General features: G+C 35.8%; 1 protein-coding gene across 7 annotated transcripts in view; it reads left to right on the forward strand.

The window, feature by feature from the left end:
- The window catches only part of PTPN3 (protein tyrosine phosphatase non-receptor type 3), a 168947-nt gene that overhangs the window by 143459 nt on the left and 7934 nt on the right, over nt 1-17554 (forward strand). For all 7 annotated transcript variants that reach the window (XM_083825199.1, XM_083825200.1, XM_083825201.1 and 4 more), the window contains 4 exons: nt 506-652; nt 7373-7501; nt 14831-14976; nt 15610-15745. In XM_083825199.1, coding sequence (XP_083681325.1) covers nt 506-652; nt 7373-7501; nt 14831-14976; nt 15610-15745 — 558 coding nt within the window. The remainder of the gene's footprint in view (nt 1-505; nt 653-7372; nt 7502-14830; nt 14977-15609; nt 15746-17554) is intronic.

Raw genomic sequence — 17554 nt, forward strand, 5'->3', positions numbered from 1 at the left:
CACTTATAGCCTATCAGCTATACTATAAAGGGTCCGGAAGAGAAACCAGAACTCTCATTGCCTAAATCACGTGTTTAAGATGGGAGACAAGGAAAAGAGGGGGGGGGAATGTTTGTGTATCAGATACATTTGGGAAAGAATAAACTATTAACTTACTGTATCCAGTATCAACTATTACATAGCTTTTGCTAGTGCACCTTTGGTATACCTTGCCGTTACTCCTTACTAAATATTAAAGAAAACTTGGAAAGCTTTGCAGTTTCAAGTTTTGAAATACATTTTCAGTATTAATTAGCTCTTCCTATTTCAGTTGAAGGGATGTAGTATCTATAGTATAGAATTAGTTTAAATTAAATGTTTGAAGATTATCACATAACAAATTGTGATCTTGATGGTCTTCTTGCTCAGCTCGTATTCTTAATCTTTCCTCAAAACTTTGTTTGAATGAAATGCTGAATATTTAAAAAAAAAAAAAAATTTCTTTGACATTTCTTTCTCCTTATAGATGGAAATTCCTTCTGTGGGCATTGTGAACAGGTACATTGCTACACAAGGACCTCTTCCTCACACATGTGCACACTTCTGGCAAGTTGTCTGGGATCACAAGCTGTCGCTGATTATTATGTTAACAACTCTCACAGAACGAGGACGGGTAAGTATATTCAGGTTCTTTGTATGCTAAAGAAATATACTATGCCTTCATACTATTTCTCCCATTGTTATGATCAAATAACCCTAAAATAGGCCACCTTATTCTGTTGAATCATTTCTCTGAAGGCCAGACTTTCTGAATTACTTAGAGGAAGAGATTTTTTTTTTTTCTGTTATGTTTCTTTGAAAACGAACCAGCTATCAGATAAACAGAAATCACTGCACTGAGTCCGACTTTGTTGATCAACCAGCTATTGCATGCTGTCCTTTCCCATAAGAACTGAGCTCCATGTTGCAGTGACCCAGTGGTTCAGCACGTCTGGAAGTTCTGAGCACACTGAGCAAAACTTCCAGTTGGGCTTCAAACCAGAATCTGCCATTTCACTACTTACTAAATTAAGCATGTTAGTGGTCAGAATATAACCTGTTTGCTTTTACTTAAGTCAAAGGTTCTTTCCTAGAATTGCTCTAATTCCTCTAATTTTGCTTAAATTCTAGTGTTCCGTTAGTTTCAGGATAATAGTATAATAATAATAATAGCATAATTCAGGATAATTCAGTGAAAATTAAAGCAATATCTGTTGCATTTTGTTGTAGCTTGAGTTAAGGTGTCCTTTTTAGTTTTAAAGATGAAGGTTTTAGGTGATTAAAGAAAGGAATTGTTTTTGAAGTTTCAGAAGCTAAAAACTGAATGGTGGGAAAGATGATGTTTGGATGCCTTTACCTTAGTAAAGGTATCTTTAGTTTATCTTTATTTCCTGTATCTATTCTACACTATCAAATTTACCTGGTATCCCAGTCAAAAACTAATGTTTTTGGAATGCAAGAGAGCAAATACTTGAGGTCCTAAATAGCATCATGATTGAGAAGGAACACTTAAACAACAATGTAATTCCTCATCAAAGTGTATGCAAGAAGTGTAAAAGCTGAAAAGAATAAATTTTAACCATGGTCAGACCACACATTATTCATTTCAGGTTGGAAATAAGGAGACATTTCTTCTCAGAAAGAGCAGTCAGGCATTGGAACAGGTTGCCCAGGGAAGTGCTGGTGTCATCGTCCCTGGGGGTGTTCAAGGAAAGGTTGGATGTGGTGCTTAGGGACATGGTTCAGTGGGTGACATTGGCAGTAGGGTGATGGCTGGACCAGATGGTCTTGGAGGGCTTTTCCAACCTTAATGATTCTGTGATTCATAAAGATAGACATTATTGAACATCATCTGGCACAAAAATGCTCTCTTATCTTTCCTCTGTATTGCAATCAAAATAACTTCCTTTTCTAAAGAAGCACAGGCCAATATTTGTCTGTACTTTTCTCAGTGAGTTGGAACTTTCAAGGCAATATGCAGCTAACTTCTAACCATCCTGCCTTTACATTTATGTACCATGCGCTTTCTGAGTTTTCTTTACATTCAGATGTGACCACAGTTTGTGAGTGAATTTTTAGAGACAGAAAAAGATGTACAACTTTGCCAGAATATCCCTATTGGCAAATGCCATTCCTCTTTTCAAGCCCCAGAGATCTTATATTCTAGATATATATATCTATTTTCAACAGTGTTAAGATTTATAGCATGGGATTAAAAAAAAATCCAGTAAAGTTCCTTTTTTTTTTTTGTAGAAACGACTGCACTATATTTTGACTTAGATTGAAAGGAGAAACAAGACTACTACAGTAAAAGTTATGGGCATAATAGTTAAAATTTGAATAATTTCTTTTTATAAGTCATTGAAAACTGAGCCCTAAAAAGGCAGAAGGAACAAACTGTAACATTTCAAAATTTTCAGCCTCAGCTGTAGTAGTTAAAAAATAAAATAAAATAAAATAAAACACACTTTAACGCACTGGCTTAAAGGTTAAGCCATTATGGGAGTGTATGAAATGAGTGTGAGACAGAGGAGCAAGTTACACTTTTCCTGCATCAGTAAGTATGTTTCTGGGCCTATGTTTATAGCTCTAGCATTTTGACACAGTTAGTCCTTTAAGACATCTGTCTTCAGTCTTACATCTGACATCTTAAAAAAAAAAAAAAAAAGTCATGTTGCTTATCTTCCACAAATGACACTCAGATGAACTGAAGTTGTTCATCAGTTCTTCTAGTTTCTTAGCTCAGTTTGCCCTAGAAAAATGTGAAGGGCAGCTTTCATTATGTGACCCAGTTACTGTATATTATTGTCCCTACAATAACTTTCTGTAAAGTATTCTTGCTACAAGTGTTTATAAGCATCATTGTGTGTTAATTGTGTGTTAATCACATTAAACACACAAAATGTTGTCAAATGGAAAAATGAAGAGTTTTTTTTCCCCATTCAGTGAATTGCTGTCAAAAACTAAAGTCGTGCATAGCTCTTAGTGGCATGAAAGAGGTATAAACCTGAGCTGAGGAAGTTGTCTTTACCTAGGGTTGTTTCATTTCCTTCGTCACTTTCTTTCAGGGGTAGGGGACAGGAAAGCGTTCTTAAGGACGCAGCTGAATACGTACCAGGCATGCTGTACTTCTGGAGGAGTGCATGTTAAGGAGTGACAGAGTGCTGTTATTCTTTTTCCTGCTTTCTCTTCCTGTGCAGACTGAGTTATGTTTTAGGGCCCTCAGAAACAGAGCATGCCTTGCTCTTGCCTTCAGCCATGAGACTGCAGTATTGGAAGAGGGGCGGAACAGACTGGTTTGCACTTCTGCTTGCTTTTTCTTGCTAGCACAGAGTAGTTGGGCTCTGCTGAAGTTTCCTACCTACTGTTAACTATAGAAACAGTGTTCTTACAACACTAGTAGTTCATCTAATTACTACTTAATGTTTATAATATTTATAATACAACTTATTATAATTAATATTTGTAATAAACCATTTATGCATTCCAGCATGATTTTGCTTTAAGGTTAAACTGCCTTATTGAAGGTTAACTGGGTCCCACTGGTATATACTGAAACCTGTATAGATTTTTGAACAGTGACCTTGGTGAGCATTGATCATCATCGATTTGGTAATGCAGTTTGTGTAGATGATTGTGGTCATGGAAAAGTCTGTCATGTCCTTTTGTTGAAAGGAAAGCATTAGATTCAGTTATTTAGGGCTCTGCTGAGGCAAGTCTTAAACACTCCCCGGAAAGGATATTCCATCACTTGTTTGGACCTAAGAAGTGCCAATGTTTAATTGCTGTTTCACATATTCCAAGGTTAATTGTTCTTAATAGCGAAGAATTTTATTCTTGTATCCTGGAAGAATTTCCCCCTGAAGCAACCTCTGCCCATTGTTTATTGGCCTGTCACTGCACATCCTTGTGAAGACAGCACAGTTTTTTGTATACCTACCTTTTAGATATTGAATACCTGCTTAAATCCTCCTGGATTTTTATTCTCTAGGCTGAACAAGCCCAGTTTCTTCAGCCTTTCTTCATATGTCAAGTTACCCAATCCTTTACTGATCTAGGTGGCCCTCTGCTGGATCCGCTCCATTTTTTCATGTCTCTTGCAGTGGCATACATTCTTTATTGATTGTATATCCACACTGAGACTTTACTTACATTCACATGGAAAGGTCTGTTAAGGTTTTCTTTACTAAGTGATTTACAGCTTGGTCTTGTACTTCATTTTCGTATAGTAGCTTTTAAAGTTTCAAAACATATTTTTACATATAGATCTTTAAGTTGTGGAAGTAGGCATATAGTTGTAGACTCTGTTTTGGGGAATTAAATACTTTCATTTTGGTCTTCGAGTCGCCTCAAACCTGGAAGACTTGCAAGTGGTTGTTTTGCCTTTATGATGAGATGTTTCCTGAAGATGTCTACTTTTAATAATTGTTTCATACGCATTTTCAATTTTTAGTTTATTCTGTGGTAAAACCATCCAGAAGAGCTGGACTTAGCGCTTCATGACCTTCTGTGTAGATGAGAAAATTGTCAGTGCTCTGTTTCAGTGAGTTCAGCTCAGCTCAGCTCTTCCTCTTTCTCTAACCATATGACCCAGACTGCCTTCTCTCTTCCATTTCTTTGATGAAAACAAGTACAGATTTTTCACCTTTCATGCAGTGTCCGAACCGTTTCCACTGGTAAAACTGAATTAACAAGCTTGTTTGGTTGTGGCTGACTTGTTATAGATAGGTGTGTGTTTAACTGCATGCATCTCCACATTCTCACAGACCACGTTTGCCCTATGCAGCCTAGCTTCTAATGTGTTTGAGGCATGCTTTACCAGTTATGAACCACTGTGATGAAGCTGAATGTGGTCTTAAAACTACTCAGTATCTTCCAGGGAATCTTAATCAGGTTACCTTATGCAATTCAAAAGCAATATATTCTCTGTACAGACCTGAAAAATAGAAAGCCACAGCTTTAACTGAACTGGAAACTAGATCCACAGCATTCCCACCTGCTTGTACCTGATCTGTATCTTTCTGCTCAGTGAAGTTCCATGCAGCTGGCTGGAAAAAACATTCAACACAGAGCAGGAATATCTCTTATAAAACATTTTACAGAGTGCTTTAAGTAGTTTATTTCTTTCAGGGCTATCCTGGTGTGTCGTGCTGAGGGAAAACCTGGACTAGCATATTCCCTTTTATTTTTCTTGCACTTTTTTGTCAGCATAGTATTTGGTAGCATTTTTCTCTCTGTAACTGAAATCCTCTGACCACTTTGTAAGACTTTATACCAGTCTGATCAAGTCTTCAACTGCACTGTTCTGCAATACAGAGCTCTGAAACTCATTCAAGGTTTGTGATGGAATGTAAATTAGAAAGGTGCTCATCGAACTTTGCCCTGCTTTTCAAATCAAACCATTTGAATAGAGCAGTAAGCAGTACATGCCAGAAAGCTTATCAGTTTCGAAGTGTAAATCCTAAAGCAAGTGAGAGAAGAGCTAGACTACTCTGACTGCTCGTACTGACATCCTATAGATGCTGAATCTTCTTAACAATCATCTATGGAAAATTTGGGTCAGAGGAAAGAGGAGCTAAGTCTGTACCTCTAACTTTGGCAAGAACAAATGATGGTAGTTTGTCAGCATGACTGGCAGTAGTCTTAGTGGTCTTAGGGTCTTAGATACTGTCAAGGTTTTGATTCTGAAAGAAAGAGAACAGAGGAAAATGGTGATAGTGTAGTATACTGCAGAAGAGAAGATGAGAGGTAGAGAAGATGAGATATGCCTAAAGAGAATATGTGATTGAAGTGGTAGACTAAGCTAGTTAGCTAGGCAGTGGCACTTTTTTAATGACACTAGAGGGTCAAGATTTCATTTTTCAAGGCCAATAGATGGATGTTCTTGTAAATGAAGTGGGATTTGATGAATGCCCAAGCAGGTGTCATCTGAAGATGAATGTAAAGGAAATATATAGCACCTTATGAGATTTATAGGTAAAACTTTCCCTTCAACTTTTATCTTGTCTTTCTCATACAAAAGAAAAATTGCCATCCCCTTTAAAAGGGCGGGGGGCGGGGGAAGAGGAAAACCATTGAAATGTATTAATTTTTTTCTCTGCTACCCTTGTGATCAGGACTTTACAGATGATTAAAAAGGGGTGTTAAAGCCTTTTTATGACAGAACACTGAAACAAAAACCCTAAATCACCAGTGAATCCCAGAACTTCAGAATTCCATGCTCTCTCTTCTATCTACACTAGCTGGTATACCTATCCCGTTCACCAGTACATTTACTTTCTCAACGCTTCTTGGAGTTGGAAGACTTCCCTGTAATTACTTGCATGCACATGAGCACCTACTAAAGTTAATTGTATTAATGATTCTGATCCTGGACACTTGTTTTGTTTTCAGAGAATATCTCAATTTTCACATATCTTTAAATCTGAGCATTATATGTAACGATGCATTGTTTATCGTTTTGGGGAAATATTGTTTATATGAAATCTTGAAGTAGCACTCAAATGTTTGAAGCCCAACTCCTATTTGAAAAGCAAATTTCACTGACTTAATAAAAACTGTTTTGCAGGGTTTTCTAAAACATTCTTTTTTCTTCTCACATCAACATAATGTTGATGACTTTTGTTAGGCATTAAACAATAGAGACTGCATTTTTTATGCCCTTAAACTGAATTCAGTTCTGAAGGTATCTCTGGAGATATTGTTCCACCTATCTGCTTAGAAGAGGCAACTCTGAAATCCATGTAGATTGCACAGGGTCACGTTAGTTAAGTTTTGATTATTTCAGAGGATGGAGATTCCACAGCCTCTTAGAGCAGCTTGTTTTTGTACTTGACCATCCTCATCAATTTTTTTTTGCCAACATCTAATCAGAATTTTCCTTTTTGCACCTTTATGCAGTCGTCTATTGACCTTGCATTACACACTTCTGGGAGATGTCGGTCTTCACCATAACCTGCTACTTGGTAGCTGAAGATAGTAATTAATCCCTCCCCCCTATACACACACACACACGCTTTGCTTCTTAAGATGTAACAAATCCACGTTTCTCTTCCTAACTTATATTTTGAGAAATTGTTTTCAGAGATGGCAGTTTAGTACTAGACAGAAAACTCTTATCTTACATCCTGTCTATTTGATTTTTTTTATTATAAATGTCTAAACCCGCAAGTTTATAGAGAGTTTAGCCCATTCTGTCATGTTAGGTTCCAATTTGGATGTAAACACCTCACCAACAAACCAAAGTAGTTGCTCCTTGAATTCTCTGAAGCATAGCGTAGGTGGGAAGGCTAGAAACAGAAGTACTTGTTTAAAGTGTACTGATGTGTACTTAATTTTCCTTTTGTCTTTACAGACGAAATGTCATCAGTATTGGCCTGATCCACCAGATGTAATGGAATATGGCAGCTTTCGTGTCAGATGCCACTCTGAAGATTGTACAATTGCATATGTTATTAGAGAAATGGTAGTTACAAATGTTGAGGTAAGTGCCTGCTGTCTTAAATTATATCCAAGCAAGCTGAATGAATACCTATGTAGATAGGTAGATATAGACTGGGAGTATACGCATCTGTGTGTAAATACACACATTTCATAAAAGATATGTGTATAGATAATATGAATCAACATCGTATGATTATTTCTATAGAGCTTCCTGAAAACGTACTTTTTGAAGGGTTACATTGTCCTGTAATAAGTTAATCCATTATGCTGTACAGGTACTGTGATGAGCTTCATAAAGAAGTTCAGTGCTTCGCTGTTAACATTGTTGCAGTCACTGACTCTTCACAAATACTTAGATTTTCAATGAGATTTTTTTCTAAGTGTGCTCTTTCACGGTGAAAATATGGGGCACTTGGCTAATAGCACATGTGACTAGAATAGCTAGTAATGAAGCAAATCACAATAATGTCAATTTTAGAGAAGACAGAATTTCACCTGCTCCTTTTTATCATCTTTTGTTACAGTTCTAAAACTCCTTACCTTATAATAGTTTTTGCTAATGAGAGGGTTATAAAGCAAAGCAGAAGTGAAATACATGGAATACTTCTTATGTATGAGTTATGTATTTATGTAGTGAAATTTATGTTCAGATCACATCTATACTTCCCACAACCTGAATATAGGGTCTGAAGTTTGGCTTTTGTTCGTAAGTTCTCCTACATTCTTACATATTTCCCTCTATCTCTTTTCCAAATTTCTGTGGTCACAAATATTTCTAAAAAGATGAACGGTTTATCCTATCATAAGATACTTGTATAAGAAATCACTTAACTGACCAAATGCTAATCTACAGTTTTAGTACTAGTCGATCTTCTGTGTGATTGTGCTTTAGTGTTACCAGAGTTGCTAGTATTAACAAAAAAAAAAAAAAAAAGGTTTTAAAGTGCAGTGTTTCATTGGCATTCTTACAGCAAGATCACCAGTCCTGTAGTCTCATAAATTTGTAACGGAATCAATTGAATCTTGACAGTGCACATAAATTTGTCTTAATGTGATTCAGATTTCTGTTGTAGTCCTAACTGTACAAGATACTAGCACTTATGCTATTCAAAGATCTTTCAATTAGGATTGTTTACACTGTCTCGGTTTCTAGTTATGAGAAACCATCCAGTCAAGGAGCAATAGGCAAACTTCTATTCGCTGTCATTCAAATTAATGGATTGCAAATTAAATTTGGTTAGGTAATGCTTCTCCGTTCCAATGCTTCTTCCTGGCTAGTGTTTATCACTGTTTCATAATTTTGAGTAAATTCATCAGTATTCAGTATGTGTTTGCACTTCCAGTGTGTTGTTAGTAGCATGTGGTATGTAAAAATCCTGTTGAATTTTTTTCATAAAAGTTTTTTTGAGATAAAGGCAATGTAAGAGCTTAGAGTGCTTTTTCAGACATACTAACAGATTTGATAGTACAAGGATCTCATACCCAAAGTTGTCCCATGGAAGCTCTCGGGTGAGAACATCATTTCTAATGCAAAGGCATATGCTTGCTCAGAGTTCATTTTCATGAGACAAAATGGGTGTGATTTTAAAAATTATTCTGAATTCTTCTAATAACTCTAAAAAGCTAGGCCGAGGTGGATGCATTTTTGTTGGGGAGGAGATTGTTTTGATTGCGCTCTGGTTTTTAATCCCTTTTTTCCACTAAGGGCAAGTTTGCTTATACAGTTAAATGGAGTGGTCACACTCAACCACTCATCATCCAGCTGCTCAATGCAGTAAAAACAGGACTCTAATAACTGGAAGCCTTGTGTGAGTTTGGTATTTCAGATGAGCAATGTACAAAGATTTTTATTTCAAAATCTAATGAAAGAAACTCTTTGAAACACTGAAGTATCTTGAAGTATCTCCTTGTTTTACATACCGTTTGACATTTGAGCTGCCTTTTTAAAGCTGATCAAATATGTTCTCCTGGGGGCATCTTCTGCTTAAAAGTAGAATTTGCAAAGCTTTATATAGGCTCTCTGTCACAAATATTGTTGTTGGGTTCTTTGAAGAATACATAAAAAGTCATCTGAATTCAAATCAGGGTTTTATTAGTCCCTGAGTTAATGTGAGCATCATTGGATTGGTCTTTATGAAGTAGCTTTTAGTAGTAAGATGGATAAAGCTTCAAACCTCACAAGAGACTTGATTCCTGTTGGAAAGGCATATTTGTGAAAAAGTTTCCTGTGGATTAAGTTGCACAGGTTTCTAATTTGTCTTAAGGGAAAACAGCTAAAAAGAGAAGTTTATGAAATGATGCTCTTGGCCTTTTGTTCATATTTGTTTGGAAGATTTGAGGAACAAGAAACTTCCTAGGATTTTTCTGACACAGTTTATCTTGGTGCTTCTTCAGCTGTAATTGAAGATCAGCAAGTGACTGCGGATCTATGAAATATTTGGAGCTTTTCTAAGCCTTGTGAAATTAAATATGGTTTAATTTCTGGCCCTTCTGTTTTCAAGACTAAGATTGAAATCAATCCTATAGGAAAAGGAAGAGAAAGCATATAAAGAACTAAGTTGTTTGTTTATTTATTTATTTATTAAAGCAACTTCAAAACATGTTTGGTCCATTTGTTCTGGTCCCCCCAGGAGAGAGATTGTGTAGTGCAAGTGCTAAATTCATCACACAGTGCACTATTTTGTAAAACGAGATAATTGGTTACTTTTAACCATTCAAAAAAAAATAGAATGAGAAGTCTGAGGTAATCTTTCATTCAGTTTCCTTGAAGATAATTGCCTTGCAGCATACCAACCTCTCCAATTTTAGACAGTTACATTTTGAGCACTTTTTTTCTGGTTTCCTCTGCCTTTAAACAAGTGTTTTTCCTGATTTCAGTTAATTTTAACTAGAACCCAGCTGTGAAACCTAACAAGGCCGTGAAGACAATGCTTACTGAAGCATATTATTCAAAGAGCTTGAAATAAGAAGAAATGTTGCAAGTTTTTTTTTCATTCTGCCACATCTTGTTAGTTGTTTCCAAAGTGCCCTGTCATTCTCCCACCTGATTTGTTTTATTAACTCAAATAAATCATTCAACCACAAAGAAAAGAATTCAATGTTAAAAAATGGATTTAATTTAATCCTTTAAAGACCAATTACACCACTGCCATAATAACGAGTGAGCACCACAGGACAGCACTGACAACCCGAGTCAAGGTGATTAATTAAGACAATTCCTTGTGTCATAATATGGACTGCTTAACGTGATTTCACAGACGATGACAATGCAAATAGAGGGATTTGGGGAGAAAAGTTTCTTTTTAATTTAAAAGCTATCACTTTCCATTGGCATCACAATGATGGAGAAGGTGGTTTGAAGGAAAAGGAAATAAATTGAAGTAGCAATTCAAAGAAATTGAAAATTAAGCATAAATTCACTTTGCTAAGGAAGGATATTGCTGTTTGCTGAAAGAAGGTAAAATTGCAAGACAAAGAACAAGTGGTATCTTTCTGTTTATGAATGACCAGCATGCAGGCTTTCTAGTGATTGCATTAAATTAATATTAGGTGAAACAGAGATAACGTAGATAAGCAACACTTTCTGCTGTAAACAGCTGAAAATAGAATCTTCGTAGTTTTTTAGAGATCTTAATTGTTTAGGCTTAGGCATTGCATGTCATATGGCAATTTGAGGGAAAGGTTCGGTTTGTTCATGTTACAGATTCTTGCAAAAGTTTCAGAGAAATAACCTACCCACACATTAAACAAGACCTTGTATTTTCTTTCCAATGAAATCTATATAAATTTGACAGTGTCACAACTGTCTTGAACAAACCTGCTGCACTGCAGAGGTACTTTAAATATGAAGTGTCTGGTCTAGATGTATTCTTTTCCGTCAAATACTCATGGTAGAAGAAAATAAGTTGGTTTTGAATAGTAAAGATTTGAAGAACAAGAGTAGGCTAAAAGTTTTATAGAAGGGGTGTCAAGAGGCATAATGAGACGGGAACAGAAACTAAGCCTTAAGCCTGATCATTGAGTTTCAGCTTTCAAGATATTTGTGAAGCCCATTAGCAAAGAGCATACCTTTTTCTTGCTTAGAAAATAGGTCCTTAGATAATAGGACCATTTTAAGGTTAATGTAGAAAAATATCTGTGTTTTTTTTTTTTTTAACTGAAGAATAAATTATAACCTAAAGGGAAAAAAGAAAATGCAAACTCAATTGCTTGGACTTTAAGAAAAGTCAAAATTAATGTTGACTGCTTGAACCTAAATTTCCTTCCTTCAATATAAGTATTATAATTCTTAGCTGTGTGTGCTCTTTTCCTGAAGAACACCTGATTTTTTTATTTATCAGGGAGAGTCATTATAGCAGAATGAAATGAGGAAGCCGGCTTTATGGTGTAATTATAAGAAGCAAGGAACAGACTACCAAAAGATGAAGAATGGATATTTTTGTTGCTAAAAGTTTTGACAGATTGTCTCTTAAGAGGTACAGCAGCTATTTGAGAGATTACCTCTGCCAACCCTATACTTTGTCAGGAGTTGCAATCCCAGTGGTAGACTTATTAGAAAAAATCATGGCTCTTTACTCTGACTGTTTTTGAGCGAAATCCAGGATGTTAGCTTAACCACTGTGAAGCTGTGTATGCAATTAGATGTCTTGAATTTGCACAGAAATAGCAAATGCAAGTACGTCTCTTTTTCAGCCAGCATTTTTGCTGCAGCAATAATAATCATGAGCAGAAGGAAAATAACAAATACCATGGGACACAGATATGATGTCTTAGACCTGTGAAGCTGCTTGCTAAGTAAATGGGGGGGGGGGGGGGGGGGAGGGTGGAAGGCGGCATCAAGCCCTGATGCAGCTAATATATATATGTTTAGACTTGTAAAAAAGGACTAACAAAGCCAGATTTTATAAAGAGAAATTTTTCATTTAGCAGTAATTAGGATGCTACTATAGCGATTGTCACTGAAAATCTTAGTGGAAAAAAATAAATCTGTGGTAAGGATTTAAACTGACTTGTAGACAGTAATGGTTTGATAAGCAACTTGAGCGAAACAAGAAGGTACCTCTTAATTTTTCATTACCAATTTTGTACAGAGAAACAGGGTCTGATAGGAATAACATGTTCAGAAATACTGGTAGTAGGACATGCACAGTGGGGCTAACTATGGAACCAGTGACTATAATTCTACCACTTTTTTGTTTAGCTTCTGAGCACTAGATAAAGATTAAAAAAAAACTAAACATAACTAGAATTCTAGACTTCACAGTAATAGTTTTGTATTCTCTGAATGAGACATTATTAGAGTTCAAAAACAACTAGTTCTAACATGACTATGCATAGCGTTTACAACAGCTTTAGCTTACTAATAAAAATTGAAGCACTTAAAATACTTTGGCATTTTGAAAAGCAAATGATATAGCAATTAAGTTTTAACAATGTGTATCATCTTGGAACAGCACAACCAGAAGAATAACAAGCTGATTATATAAAAATGCCAATAACTAAAAAACTATGTTGAAACTTGAGGAATACCTGGAGTAACTAATGGACAAGTACGTTGGTTTCTAGGAATGAATAGGGCACGTAGCAGAAAATGGAAGATGATCACACCAGAAGAAGCTGTTTTGAGGACTAACAGCATGCTCTTACAGTGTATTCTTACTCTGAAGAGATCTTATGCAACGTGCTTGTTGTACTTGTTGTCTATAAACTACCGTTAAAAGAAAAAAAGTCAACTCAATATATTCAGGCCTGGATTACTAACAAGTAAAAATTAATAGTTAACTCTTTCCTCTTTTCTGAGCTTGTAAAATGCCTTTTTGTTAAATTTCTGTAATTACCTTGCCTGGAATAAACCCATTTCCTAGCACTTTGCTTGGTACATAAGCAGTAGGTATTCTGTCGCTTTACTTGTGTGTCTTACTGACCTGCTCCCTGGGAGTGGAACCACTTCCCCTAATGGAAGAGGAAAGCAGAACTCAAAGTCATTTGAAACAGGTCATATATTTCAGTAATTGTTAGCTTAAGGACAAAACAATAACAGCAACAAAAAACCTCTTGAAGTCACTAGCATTATAAAAGCATTCCTGCATGGACCATTAGTGAGAGGTCAGCTTTTATAGACTAATGCAGTGATAAAGGAGGGTTTTATTTCAGTAGGGTGTCAAATGCTAAATTTGACTATTGAGATTGGTAAAACACAGCTAACAGTTTAACCGTTGCTAAACAAGTGGAAGAAATAAAGGGACAATGTGAAGGCTTGTTTCAGTTTGTGAAGAGAGATCCTCATTGTATGATGCAGCAGAGCTTTTTCTTTACATTTTGTTTTTCTCTCCACCCTAATCATTAGTTATATTTGTAGCATAGCAGTGGAGCCCAATCTGAATGCAAAGGTGACTGAGTGGTTTTCTAGTCAAAGTTAACAAAGAGTTAAATTGAAAGAACTTCGGTAAAACTGGTTTTTAGGTATAATTGAATGAAAAAAAAAAGTTCTTCATATAGCAGAATCTTTCAAGTAGTTAAATTGTGTTTGTAAAGAAAAATATTTTTCTGTGATGGAACAGAAATCATATGTTTACAATAAACACATATATATGTAGTTCATTGTATATAGATAGATATTTGCGTTTTCTAACGAACCACAGTGAGCAAATGTTGCAGAAAACTTTGTATTGTGACTGAATTTGTAAGCACACGTATATTTAGAATAGATACACAGCTGCACTTTGAGAGATTGAATTGGATTGCAGAATGAGATAAAAATGACGTTGTTATTTCTTGTGAGAGAACCACCTAATAGACTGCAGGTAATGAATGAGTGATATGAGTCTTACAGCGCAGATCCAGTATGCCAGCATAGCATTCCTAAATACTATATGTACTACAGGACATATGGCCCCTTTTTTGTGAAATGTAAAAACAAAACCATGCTTTTGAGCTGTGATTGGGCAGCCCCAATGCCCTGCTGTTGTTGTGAATGCTTCTTCTGTTTTCAGCTGTTTTTTTTCTATTTTTCATTCTGTTCTAAACTCTTGCATGATACTGTTATAAGTAAGTCTTGTAGCATTTTACCTCAGGTGAATTGTTGATGTCAAAGTATAATTGGTCAAGAGTCAATAAATTAAGAAATTGAAAATCTGTTTAGATCACAGAAATTAAATTTGGTACCTCATTGATTTAGCAACAGTTAGTCTTTTGCATGTTAAGAATTACATGTTTATGCTTTACTCTGAACTATAAAACAACAAACATTTTCCATGTCCTATTTCTCACAACATCTGCAGAATATGCTCACTGTGAAAAGTATAACTTGTGTCTGTCAATACAGGAGTTGTAACATTGAACACTTTTCGAAAACCTTACTATATTTTAGACAGAACAGCAGCACAACGTCACCCATCTCCAGTACGTTGCTTGGCCTGATCATGGTGTTCCTGATGACTCCATGGACTTCTTGGAGTTTGTGACCTGTATGAGACCAAAGAGAGTGGAGAATGAGCCGGTCCTTGTTCACTGCAGGTACTTGTGTTTTAAAATTCTGATTACAGATTTGGTTCAGCCTTTGAACAAGCATTTACTTTGAAAAGTGTCTGAAAGGCAGCAGATAGCTTGAATTAGATGAAAATGCTAAGACTATGCAATACCAAAAGAAGGTGTTCTTTTTTCTCTTCCTTTCTCCTACAATTTTTTGGTGAAACTGCTTAGTTACATAAGTATCGCAGAGCTGATAATCTGTAATGTAAGTTGTTCTCCATTTTTATCCTCCACCAAGCCTGTAAACTCATCGTGAATGGTACTGGAAAGTTTTTCTGTGGATAAAGAACCTGTCAAAAAGCAGTCATTTAGCTCTTACCTTTTTAGTCAAAAATATAAAATCAGTACATGTAGATTATTAGCAGTTATAACTGTTAAAAATCATTTACTGTAAGTGTTCAGGTTTTAAATTTTTTTATACAAAAACTATTTTCTTAGTAATCATTGGCAAGAAATATTACTGAAGTTGCTTTAGAGATAGGCTTTGTGCACTGCTCTAATCATAGAAAGGTCTTTCTGTAATTTTGTAAGGCTATTTAGCATCATAATATTGTGATAAGAATCTGATGTATTGCAAAATCCTGATTTTATTGACTATTTTTCTATTATATTTCACAGTGCTGGAATCGGTCGCACTGGTGTACTGGTCACTATGGAAACAGCCATGTGCTTAATTGAAAGAAACCAACCTGTTTATCCACTGGATATTGTACGAAAAATGCGAGACCAGCGAGCTATGATGGTGCAAACATCAGTAAGTGATGGAGATGGAGAAGGAAGCCTCATTTTCTGTATATTGCACTTGTTCGGTTTTAAAAGAGATGCAAGGTGTTAAATGACCTAGTCCTATGAGTCTTCAGTTGCCGTTATATTTCATGCTTCCTACATTTAACATATCTTAACACAATGAAAAAGGCTGCTTTACTTGTTAGGTGTGTATTTAACTGTTTATAAATATTTCTTACCTTGCAGTTAAAAGGTGATTAATTTTTATACCTTGCAAGTAGTTAGAATACAGAAAGTCACCTACCAAATCATGTGTTTATATTCCTTCATCTAAATTCTATGCAAAAAGCTAAAATAATTTCTTGGTTTTCATTCTTTGTACAAAGCCTCATAGGTCATTGTTAAACTGAAGGTAAAATTAAAGGGTTTGTGCTAAAATTTGTAGAGGGAGTAGAAATTTGATAGGAACAACATATGCATCTTTTTCAATTGTGCTGCTACTCCAGTTTAGGAGAAACAAAGGGCAAGAATGAAATTCAGGAAAAGCTAGGGTAATATCAATAACTGAAATATGAAAATAGGAGGTGATTTTCTTTTTAAGATGGAGATGGTTTGATAACAATTTGAGATCATGAGGACAATTCTGCTAGCTATGAAAATGAACTTCCTGATGTTAGAGATGAGGGATGGGAGGCTCCACTTCCTTGTATAGAAGTTGAATAACTGAATATTAAGTATGCGTTATCTAAAAGAGCTAAATGCCCTACAGCAAATCAAAGTAAAGTGGTCTAGACCAACAAAGTCAGCAGTTAAATCTTTTTTTTTTTTAAGAAAAAAAAAAAGAGCTTTGGTTTCCACTTGAACAGGGAAATCCCAAAATCACAGAATGTTTAAGGTTGGAAGGGACCTGATCCAGGGGGGTTGCTCAGTTATAGCAGTCTGGCCTGAAGCATGTTCAGGAGCTCATTAGAGACTGTATATGTACTCCAGCTCTACAAAGATGATATACATAGCCAGATGCATGTTGTGAGTTAAGATCAGGGCATACTCAGTAAGAATGGACTTAGCAGAGCTATTAACAGATCAGTTTAGTGTCTGCTGTTAATCATGCAAAAGCTGTAGTTTCTCAAAGATCTGTAATTTGGTTATCAGGAACAGGAAGACAAAAGCTTCAATCAGTGTAATAATGCTACAATAAAAATTGTATAGCTGTGTGGCCTTCCATTTGGGGGCGGGGGGGGGGAGGGGGAAGCACTATATTCCATTAAAGAGAAATTAGATATATTAAACGAGGTAGAAAGTAGTGCTTTTAGGACGTAGTAAGAACTAGTTACCAACTGAATGGTAGGAATACAGGCAACAGATAACAGCAAAGAAAACAAGTAGTCAGAGCCTGAGTCAGAGGAAGCAATGCTGAAGTGTTCATTCATATTTGTTCAACAACTTGATCATACAAAGGAATTAACAGAAGTATTGAACAGCGCTAAATATCACAGTTGACTTGTTCAGGCAGTAAAAATATGCAAATGAAAATAAGAGAAAAGTCAAGGTAATTAAGAAATAAAGACAAAAGAACAAAGTGATATTGGAGGTGGGAGTAATTGAGTGAAGGGTTGAAAGAAAAGGCAAGAAAATTGAGATGCAGAAAATGAATTTCTATCTCCAAGTTTTCCTTAAGCTTTTCTGTGCTTAAGAGAAAATGTATTGGACATGTATGGACAAGAATTAAGTTCATAACTACTGGTATTGAAATGCAACATGAGGTCCTTCACAGTGTGAGCATCGTGCTCTAGTCCTGTCCTGTGGGAGATACTGGGGGAATGTTTCCAGATCCTCT

The sequence above is a fragment of the Anser anser genome (genome assembly GCF_964211835.1).
Source record: "Anser anser genome assembly, chromosome: 2".
NCBI classification, from domain to species: domain Eukaryota; kingdom Metazoa; phylum Chordata; class Aves; order Anseriformes; family Anatidae; genus Anser; species Anser anser.